The following is an 11,353-nucleotide window of genomic DNA, read 5'->3' as shown; positions in this document are numbered from 1 at the left end:
CAAAGTATGCAATTTTCTTTTCTCGGTGTTGGGATATTGAATTTGTCTTGAAAGTCGATGGTTCGCTTCAAGTTAGAATATTTTTAACAGCTCGCGACGACTTCGAGCAGTAATTTCCATTAATTGGGCAATAATTATCAGTATAGTACTTGTATTACCACTGACATTAATAGTTCCCGACGTTAACGCACTGTCATATTAATATCAATAATACCCACGACTATTTTAAAAGATTATCAAAACTGTTGATGTTACGCGCAATTAATATTCGATATTTGATATCATTAATATTAATGTTGTTCTCACATTCAGTATATATACAGTCGCGATCGATATTTCACGTTGGAAGATATGATTTCTGCGCGCATAAATTTGCATCGCGCGTTTCGCATGCAAATTATATCCTATTCTTCCTCTTAAATGCGCGAGTTCGCGAATTTTCGCGGGATCGAGAGATTGGCAGGTGTGCTATATACTCGTTGTCGAATAAACGGGCATTTTGCTTCGCTAATTACGCGAAACTAATTTGAAAAATGCCGTAGTAAATTAATCTGAAAAATATCGCAGTTATATCAAATATACTGTGAAACAGAATCGTATAGAATTTTGCGTGAAAAATATTTTCGTTTTATTCCGCCGCGGAATTCGATGAAGTGAACTCGATACTTGTCGAGATATATACTACGACCACAAGTTTCGTCGGTAGATCTGATTTCTCCCCCCCCCCCCAGATGCGGGATTTCATACAGAATTTATTATAAAAGCTCTACGCGCGGAATTGAGATTGCAAATATTTACGTAATTGAATTCGGATACTTCGAATAAATTTGAATGCGAGGATCCGCCGAGAATCGCCGTCATGTCGATTCCGCGCGGCTGACTTCGAGAAAGGCCGGAGATTTGGCAGGAGGCAAGTTTGACGCGGCACAATAAGGCACAACGATCTTCCAGTGTCAAAAATCGATCCGTAAAATCGTTCGCGACGTCGCCTCGTGTCGCTCTCGAGCTCGCCTCTCTTTTTTCCAACGATTTTTCATCGTGTCCCCCGTGTCCGCTTCCTTGTTGATCGCGTAATTTATGATGCTTCTCGGAACTTCGGAATTAATTCTATTGGCTAAAACGCGACTCCAACGCAACGCGCGGCATTGCATATAACGCGCGCTTCTTTTTCCATCAATCTCGCGAGTTGGTCGTTTATGAAACGTCTTATTTTGACCGGCCTAAAAATAAGAGGGGAGAGTTACGAATATCGAATCCGAAGGTACTTAACGGTAACGTTTTGCTTCCCAGAGGGAAAATCAACCGCGGTCTCCATAAGTAATCATATATGTATATATACAATTATATGTAGATCAACGTCCACACACGTTATATATATATATATGTATATCTATGTATATCTCTATCTTTTTCTCTTTTCTTTGTCACGTTCATTTGTGAGTTGACTCGTGTTAGCCTTGTTGCCCGACTGAACCGTCTGCTCTCTCCATTAAATTTTTTTTATTTCTAATATACATTCCAAATATTCTCCAAATCAATTTAATTTAACAATCGCTAACCGGCCACAATCTGCTCGCCGGAACTTTTACATTTACTTCTATATTCGCTTACGTTCACCTACTTGTCTTTTCTTTTATTTTTACATTCGTCTCTGCATTTAATTACCGATTTCTATATTCGTTCGTACTTTTATTTCGCGCTGTGTACCCGTATATTTTTAAATTCGACGCGGCGTTCGGTCGCGAAACCGGTTCGCTCGCACGCATCAGGCAAAGAGGAATGCACGTCACCGCGGGATTTCGATCGTTCGCGACGCCGCGCCGCGTATTTTCTGATCCCGGTTCAAAATTATCAGCGCGGAAGCGTTAATATTGCCTTACGCGAATATCAATGTTATAACGCGCTATATGGGCAAGCTCGTAGTATTTAATATGCAAATGTAGCGAGCGCTGAATTGGAGCAGCTCTTTGGATTTCGTCGTGGATTTTGTTCTCCAAGTTCCCACGCGTTGGAAAGCTATAATAAATTTCTGGCATTTTCGCGAAAATTCTGAATAATCCTATGAGCATTCTCGCGTCCTTAATTACCGTGGCTCAAATTAATTGTGATTAATATTACAGTCATTGGTAATTCTCGAGGTTGGCACCTCTCGATTCTTATTCTGTTTATATTCGCTGAAATTATTTTTCAAACATGGGAGGACTTTTAGAATTGTTCGCGTCACATTATTCCACTGACTATATCGGAAATTCTTGAAATATTAACCCTCAGTTACCTTACGTTTTTACACCCCGATATTACCTCACCAAGGTCTGAGAGACCCCTGCCATTTTCTCCAGCTTGTATCTTCAAGACAAATGCATCAATTTGAAGTCTTTTTTTTTTAATCGATGCGTCTTTTAAAGATCTACAAGACTGTGCAAGTTAGATTATTCAAAGTTAAAAAATGTAAATGTTATTTAAAAAAAAGGGAAGACGTGTTTTTCTAAAAAAAAGCGAAAAACTTTGCTTTTTTTTCAAATTGATGTAGTACTGACTAAAAAAAGATACAAGGGTTTTATGAATGTCTTAAGGTAGTCGTCTCGTCAGGGCATGTATTAGATAAAGTTTTCGATTTTGGATTTTATATCAAATCATATGATCAGCTTTGCAGTCGATTTTTTCTGTGGCTCCTTACCGACTATTTACTCTAGAAAATCGATCTCGAAAATCACAACGTTTGCATTACTTCATACAGACGGCCAAAAAAAGAAGGTTCTATCACGGTTTCAATCACATATTTTCGCATTTTTCGATTAGACGAAGTGAGAAAAAACATATTGTTTTTGTACATTAGATTTCGAAGAATCCGACGCAACCATAAAATATATAGTTTACCGGAGATTTCGCTGCTGATTTTTTAGTTTATTTTAGTGAAAATGCGGTAATAGAGCAGACATTTTTTGGTCGAGGTGAAGTTGGGAAGACTTGGCAACGCCACGGGCTAATCACTGTAGTTGCAGGTTATGAGGCTCGTCTTTCTTAGCCGAGAAATGAGAAAAATCACATAATTTGGAAAAAGTAACATACTTTGTCACGTATGAAATTTTACACCATACGTCATAAAATTATTTTTCCCTTAGCAAAAATTGCCTGAAATATATATTTCTGAACGTGAAAACCTACAAACAGTCACATGACTAGCACGTAGCGAGACGCCTACCTTAAAAACCCTGCACGTTTTAACAATGTGCAGGGTGCAGGGTCTCTCAGACCCAGGTGAGGTAACTGAGGGTTAAATGCCGATTCGCAGAGTGCCATTTGAGTATATCGATGTCCCTTTCGGAAAATGCCAATGCAGAATTGTAAATAACGCGGTTAATACCCGATACATCGGATATCCGTACGAGATATATGTACGAACGTGAAATTGCGCGTGTGGAAAGATGAAAAGCCCGATTAATTCGATTTTAAAATAAAATTCCCTGTGTGTGATAAAACAATTCGGTATAATAGAATTACCGTTCGGTCGGATTACAGAGATTCCGCGATTCAGATTTCATTTACATCGGGGGGAGGGAGGTCTTTTTCAGTGGACCGTGATTTTCCGCGAATACAGGTCAGATCATCCGAACTCTTATATATCACGAGCTTACGCAGAGTTTAACGCAATTTAAACGCGGGACTCTCGGGAGAGGGGCCTCCCTCTCGGTGCCCCCAATTCGATTTAACTTCGGCTGAGCAAAAAGGGGGAGCCCGTAAGGGGGAGGTACGCATTGCAACTTTAATGGGTGACGTTGCGCGATAATAAAGCGAAATATTTCTCCTTTCCAGCGAGATGCGGTGGCAAGTGTTGCGGCGAAGAGATGGAGGAGCGTCTGAAGCAACAAGCCCGGGTAGAGTTCCACGATCTGATCCATCATCACAGTAGAAGTCTACAAGGCCTCCTCGCCACCACCGCCGACGCTCTCAGAGGTAGGCTACTCCACCTTTTAGAACTGCATTCTAACGCGTTCGCCGCCTGACTGAATACTTAAGACTTTAGACGAGTAAACGTATGCTTAATACAAATCTGTACTAACGTACTCAGTTGCACTGGGTTACTTGTGAAAATGCTTATTTGATAAAAACACTTCATTTTTTATTTTCCCATTTTCACTGATGTCTATTAATTCTCGTCGTTGGAAGGTCCATTAAATGATTTTATTTGTGATTGTTTACCTTAACTTATCTACCAGATAATTAAATCTCTCTCTTAAAGACGATTTAATAAGTAATTTAATTAGAACCAACTTGATAAAATAAAAGACACGATGGAATCAATTTTTAATATGATGCTTATAAAGAATAGTTTCAACTTTTACGAAATATCAGGCGAATCGATGACTCTTGGATTTGATATCGCATTATAATATAATGTGTAGTCGACAGCGAAAACAAATTAAAAACTAATAACGCAAATTTTCAACTCCGCGAAAGATTTAAGTAAAGACTTTCAAGTAAAGTAAAGTGCTTCCAATCTTGGCGGTAAATGAATATATATTTTTGGACTCTATGTGTAGCGAACAAATTTACGTTTTGAATTTCTTTTGAAGAAAGGGCACGAGAGGTTTGCAGTTACTAAATTATTAAATTACTACCGTGTCAATATAATCGTGTCGAGTGTATCCTCCGAAGTATATATAAAATTCTCAATTCTGTCCTGCCCGTAAAGACACCCTGGAACGTCGATAGAGTGGCCGGCGGCTTATTCTTCGTTTCCGGTGTTTTGTCATTAGAATAACAGGGTTTTCAGCGCTCTTCGCTAGCCCTTCAGCTTTGATTTATGGAGATTCCTGGCCGGTGTATCGGAAAAAGTTCGACAAAAGGGAGGAAGGGTCGACTTCTCTCCCTGAAAAGATGCCTCTATCGGATGTCTGTGAAGTTGACCCCCCTTTTTCAAAATTCGGAAAATTTTATTAGAGTTCTGGATTCCCCAGAAAGAGTTCTAGAGTTCTCTGTAGTTTTTAAAAAGAGTTCCGTCATTTAAAGTGGTGAAAACAACATTTTAAAAATGGGGGGCTAACTTCACGGCGCCCCCTATTTTTGAAAAAATGAATTTTTTTGTAGTTCCGGATAGATTTCGATGAGTTCTAGAGTTTCCTATAGGTTTTAAAAAGAGTTCCGTTTAAATAAGCCCAAATATCGATGTTAAAGTTGAACAAAAAATTTCCATTTTTTTTTAAATCAATTTTTTATGGTAGATTCAGAAAGATTTCGACGAGATCTAGAGTTTCCTATAGGTTTTATAACGCTCCGACCAATATTTCAAAAGTTACAGCCCCTCAAAGTACCGCAACTCGAAAATATTCCAAGTCCCGAGGGGTAATTTTTTTTTCAGAAATCGGCAGTTCTCGCTGGAGTTCTGGTAGCCCCCCGAGGAGTTCTATCGAAAACTATTAGGTTTTGAAACGATTCGATCAATATTTCAAAAGTTACAGCCCTTCAAAGTACCGCACCTAAATATTTTCGAGTTGCGGTACTTTGAGAGGCTGTAACTTTTGAAATATTGGTCGGGGCGCTTCGGACCCTTATAGTTTTCGATAGAACTCCTCGGGGGGCCACCAGAACTCCAGCGAGAACTTCGGTAAAATAATTTTTTAATTTTAGTTGCAATACTTTGAAGGGCTGTAACTTTTGAAATATTGGTCGGAGCGCTTCGAACCGTTAAAGTTTTCGATAGAACTCCTCGGAGGGCCACCAGAACTCTAGCGAGAACTGCAAATTTCTAAAAAAAAAATTACTCTTCGGGACTTGGAATATTTTCGAGTTGCGGTACTTTGAGGGGCTGTAACTTTTAAAATATTGGTCGGAGCGTTATAAAACCTATAACTCTAGATCTCGTCGAAATCTTTCTGAATCTACCATAAAAAATTGATTTGAAAAAAAAGTGGAAATTTTTTGTTCAACTTTGACATCGATTTTTGGGCTTATTTGAACGGAACTCTTTTTGAAACCTATAGGGAACTCTAGAACTCATCGAAATCTATCTGGAACTACAAAAAAATTCATTTTTTCAAAAATGGGGGGTGCCGTGAAGTTAGCCCCCCCATTTTTAAAATGGTGTTTTCACCACTTTAAATGACGGAACTCTTTTTAAAAACTACAGAGAACTCTAGAACTCTCTCTGGGGAATCCAGAACTCTAATAAAATTTTCCGAATTTTGAAAAAGGGGGGCCAACTTCACAGTCATCTCTATCGGCTTTCATCGTATCCGCGATTCCTGCACCCTGAAAGCCTCGATAATTATCGTGAACGATTTCGAGAGGTCCGGCTCTTTCTCTCTCTTTCTCTCTTTCTCTCATTCTCGAAGACTCTCCGCGGGACTCCCTCGAAGGTGAAGAATCGGAGTCGCTCTCCGGCGCGCCGCCTTATACGGGGACAAGAAAGCGAACCGCTATATCCCACTCTCTCCTCGATCCTTACCTCCCTTTCCTCCCTGTCGCTCGGCCGATCTATCTCCTTAATTCCCGCGTCGACCTCGCGCGTAAGATCGGCCGCCCAAACATGTCACTCCTCATCTCGAGCCGCGAGCGGAATTTGCATACGAGAAATTAACGCGCGATGTCAATAGTGATTCATCTTCATCGTTCTACATTACCCGCTTTATTACTTTCAATTTGCCGCGTATATCATTTTATTCCCATTGCGCGATGACAGATCGTTGCGTTGCTTTTATTTCACCCCGGGACAAACGGGACGATGATTTCATCTCGTTCCGCTTTTCGACTTTCAGAGAAACATTTTTTTTTTTTCGACTTCGCGGGACCGAATTTCAACATCGAGCGATTCGGCCGTACGGCTTCCTTTAGTCATCGCGATTACGTCGTCAGTTCGGTATTTATACGCGAGGATACGCGCTAACCGGTACGCGCGCGCGCGCGCTCGGGCAGAAACGGAAAACGAGGTAAGACAGAGGATGATAGGCGGCGGAGCGTGCGCGGAAACGCGAGGCGGAGGCGGCGTGTTCGCGAAGCGCGTGTCGTTGCCTCGGTAACGCGGCGTCTAGAATTCAAGCGCAGCCTCCGCTTTCTGCTATTTTCGATACCGCGAAAAACGTGTTTCCTCCCTCCCTCTCTCTCTCTCTTTCTCTCTTTTCTCTACGCCTGCAAATGTTTGTATCCTCGCGGACGACGAGTGCGTCGATATGTTTTTCGTGATGGGCCGCGTGGAAACCGATTCTTCGCGAATCGCAGTTAGCCTCCTTTAACAAATTTATCATATTTTTATGTTTTTTAAATAATAATAGAGTAATAAAGGATGGTCCACTTATTTGGTTAATAATATATGCAGTTTGTTGCCGTTTCACTGGCAACTTTTTATTTTTTTGTATTAGAAATTGATTGTGCGATGTATACACTGTTAAATTCGTAGTGTCAAATTATACTCAATTTGAGTATAATTTTTAAATATTCCTATAAGTCGCCACTGCTTCTATACAACATGTCGTTAATTTAATTAAAATAATGTGAACTTAACTAAATCAATGGAGTTAAAATAATATATTTTCACACACATGGTAGTTAAAAATAACAAAATGTTATTTAATTCAAGGTATTGATTTAAGTTTCATCTTTTAATATTTAACAGTGTGTAATTGCGTAAATTTAAGCGCTGTCCTGATACGAAAAATATGTCTAAATTACGAGATTCGTTTCTACATATTTGAGAATTTCTTGATAACTTTTTAATGACTTATTTTGAAGATCTGCGTCTATCGATCGTGGATAAAATTGTTTAAAATTAATGCATTTCTGTGTATTGCGCTTCACATATGTAAATCGTATGATACTTTTTTACTTAAAAGAAACTCTCAAGGAGAACTTTTTGGATATTATTAATCTATCTAAAAATTGAAACTATGTATTATATAATCCATCAAAATTTCTAATATATTAAATATTAAAATTATTTACACTTTACACACACACACACACACAAGACACTTTTTACATTCTTTATAAAATACATTAAAATTTGTATTTGTTTTTTAAATGTTATCACTAACTTTGTGTGGTATCTCGGGAGAAGAGATCTTCGTATCTGTCTTATCAATAAAGAGAAACTTGGGTTTGAGGGAATGCTTCGATTTTTTACGCTTGTTTGAATAGGATCGATGTAATTTCCTAAAAGGACACGCACGCGTGGCCATTGCCGATTTTATTTCTGTCCATTCGAAGGAATCTTGGTAATTGAAGGAAAACAAATCCGAGTAGTCGCACGCGATACCGCCTTTGAAGTCTGAATTAACTTGGGTATGATCCGCCTCGACAAATAATGTTTCACCAGGAGGAAAGTAAATGTCTGTTGCCCTATCGAAAGAGAAAGAGAAAGAGAGATAGAAAGAGGGAAGGAGGAGAGAAACGACGAAAGACGACGGCTGCGGGATATCGCAACGCGTATTTTTATTTGTCGTTAATTTTAGTCGCCTCACAACCGCGAGACATATCCATTTAAAAATAAATTACTCTCCGCTCCGTTGCGATCCCGGTGGGAAACGCGGATACGACTTTCGTTCGCGCAGCATAATTCTGGAGCGCAATGTCGCAAATCAGATATCGGAACCGGTATATATTCTCTCGCGGTGAGTCCAATTTCAGTATCGTGCGTGATGTTTCGCGAGAAGAGAGAACCATATTTTCAAGAGAAACGGCAGCATTTCGAAATGGCCCTCGCTCGGTTATGCATCGAGGTCGCCGATGGAATTTTCGAAATCTCATGTTGTCTACCTCATATATTGTATTATGTAATTATGATATATATAAATATATTTTTAATTAATATATAAATATACATTTTTTATATACAACCGTATATCTATACGTAATTGATTTAGCTGCAATTTATTGTGCATTATTAAACATAATGCATTTTTGATATCACATATTTTAACGTTCACACGCGTGACGCTTATACACATCTGCTTTAATCCCAATAATCGATATTATCGAAATAGAGATATAATCGGCGGACCTTCTTGTCCCTGGCCGATCGCCACTTCTCTTGATAATATCATTAGAGCCGCAAGATGCACGTCCCTAGGCCGCGCATAGATTCTTGGCCGAGGCCACTTGAAACCAAAGCGGGAATCGAGGAGCACTTATCGTCCGTCTTCTTCGTTTTACGCGTTCGCACGGATTAAGTGCGACCGCGTTCGTTCTCAGTCCGTCACGAGCGCGGCGCTCTTCTTCTCGTTCCACTCACGAAATCTCAAGTGGGTGGATTTGCACGAGGAATTATTTGATCGAGTTAGATTAGAAGAACTAACGGAGGAAAAGGGAACAGGGAAGGCTAAACCGCTGACGCGTATATATATATATACAAGCTTGTATATCGGGGATGACTATCTTTATTCTTTTGATCCCGAGGAATTTTTTGCTTTTGATATTTTAGTATAATCTTTTCCTCAGTTATTTTAAGTTTCTTAAGTTTGTTATTTTAAGTTTGTCAATACAAACAAAACGGACCTAACCAAAGACGAGTTTTCAAAAGAGAAGATATTTTTCTACTAAACAATATACATTTTATCTGCGTTTTTTTTGGACAGAAAAATGGCATTCGCGCGAAAAGAATTTTAAAAGTTAATCTCCGCTATTGTTACCGTTTAATCTCTCTTATACAATGAATATAGGAATACAAAGACGCTGCTTTGTTATTTTATTACCTTAAGGTTCTTAGAAATGTTTTCTCTATTTGAATAGAACACATTTTTCTCTTTCATTTCTTAGATAGAATAAAACACACCTTTCCTTTTTGACTTACATCTCTTATCTAGAAATGATATATATATATATATATATATATATATATATATATATTGAACACTCGACGACGGAGAAATCTCCTCGAGAGTTCCAAAAATGTCGAGCTTCCAATACTTTTCCGGTCTCCGATTCGAGGATTACGCGAACCTCGGCGAACCTCGACGTCGAGTTGCGGCAAATGGACGGAGATTTTTCAGGCGTTAAATCGCGCTTGTAAAATATTAAAGAGAGCGCTTTCTGCCATCTGCGCAGAGACGGTGATCGTGTTGCTGCGGAGGTCGGAGAACAAGACCCTGATCATGTTCGACCACGTGTACCGCTCGATGGCGGTGCAGAGCAGATCATCGATCCGAGGGCTCTACCAGGCGATGATGGACTACGTGTCGCCCGCCAACACCCCGGACAATCTGCAGCAGCCGTTGACGCGCGAGACGCTGCAGGAGCGCATCAACGAGTTCTTCACGCGGCTCTTCCCGATCGCTTACCATTATGCCATTAATCCGCATGGGGATCGACAGGATTTCACCGACAAGTTCAAGTCCTGCCTGTACGAGAGGATCGACGAGATACAGCCGTTCGGCGACACGCCCCAGGATATATTTAAGAAGATCGGCAAGAGCTTGGAGGCTACCAGGATTCTGGTGCAGGCGTTAACACTCGGCAAAACTGTCCTCGACAAGACCGACAACGTGCTATTTGCCACCGACAGCAGCAGTCCGCAACAGGAGGCCTGCTACGATGCCCTGCTTAGGATGACCTATTGTCCCAAATGCATGGGAATTGCAGACGATATAAAACCCTGCAACGGATTCTGCACGAACGTGGTGAGGTGAGTGACGGCCAGTTTATGAGAATAGTCCTAGGAATTGTCGGAATGCGTGGGGTCTAATGTTAGGGGATGGGAAGGAGGTGTTAAAATCTTATCGGCGTAACAAATCCGCTTTTCCGGTAGGCGCAACGATACGGGAAATACCGACCGTTACGCGCGGCAAACTGTGCATGACCGATGAGTAATGAGGCTTGTAATATCGCCTCTCCCCGATGGATGATTAAGCGACCGAATTGATAATTATTTATAATTATCTACAATTATCTCGGATCGGGAGATTGCTGTTTCCCACGTGAGATTTTGAACATAATTGTCCGTGTTACAGGGAAATTATTGCGGAGCGATTTTATAATTATTAGACTCGCGCATAATAATCCGATACGGTGACTCGCGACCGGCGGCCTTAATTCTCGCGAGTTGTGAGAGACCACGAGAGAGAAAATGCAAATAAACGTTGCAGAGGCTGCCTGACGGAGCCGGCGTCCGAACTGGATCTCGCGTGGTCCGGTTACGTGGAGACGGTCGAGAGGCTCGTCGCGGCGGTGAGCAGCAATACCGATTACCACGGTCTGAACGTCAGGTTCGCCGTCAGGGAGTTGGACTCCCGCATTTCGGATGCCATCATGCACGCGATGGAGGACGGTCCGCGGCTCGAGGAGAAGGTGAGTCAGATCGAAGGAGCCTTTCAACGATTTTGCGTCTCGACGCCGGCGCCGCGCCGTGGCCGATATCGGAGCGCTA

The 11,353-nt window shown here is 40.8% G+C and overlaps 1 protein-coding gene across 1 annotated transcript in view; it reads left to right on the top strand.

Moving 5' to 3' along the window:
• Positions 1–11,353, top strand: part of Dally (division abnormally delayed protein) — a 50,587-nt gene that overhangs the window by 2,442 nt on the left and 36,792 nt on the right. Inside the window, exons 2-4 of the mRNA XM_077418612.1 lie at positions 3,814–3,954; positions 10,036–10,612; positions 11,073–11,274. Coding sequence (XP_077274738.1) covers positions 3,814–3,954; positions 10,036–10,612; positions 11,073–11,274 — 920 coding nt within the window. The remainder of the gene's footprint in view (positions 1–3,813; positions 3,955–10,035; positions 10,613–11,072; positions 11,275–11,353) is intronic.

Source organism: Temnothorax americanus, unplaced genomic scaffold, assembly GCF_048541705.1.
Source record: "Temnothorax americanus isolate GAGA-0224 unplaced genomic scaffold, ASM4854170v1 Scaffold106, whole genome shotgun sequence".
NCBI classification, from domain to species: Eukaryota; Metazoa; Arthropoda; class Insecta; order Hymenoptera; family Formicidae; genus Temnothorax; species Temnothorax americanus.
This window is presented reverse-complemented; position numbering and strand designations above follow the sequence as displayed.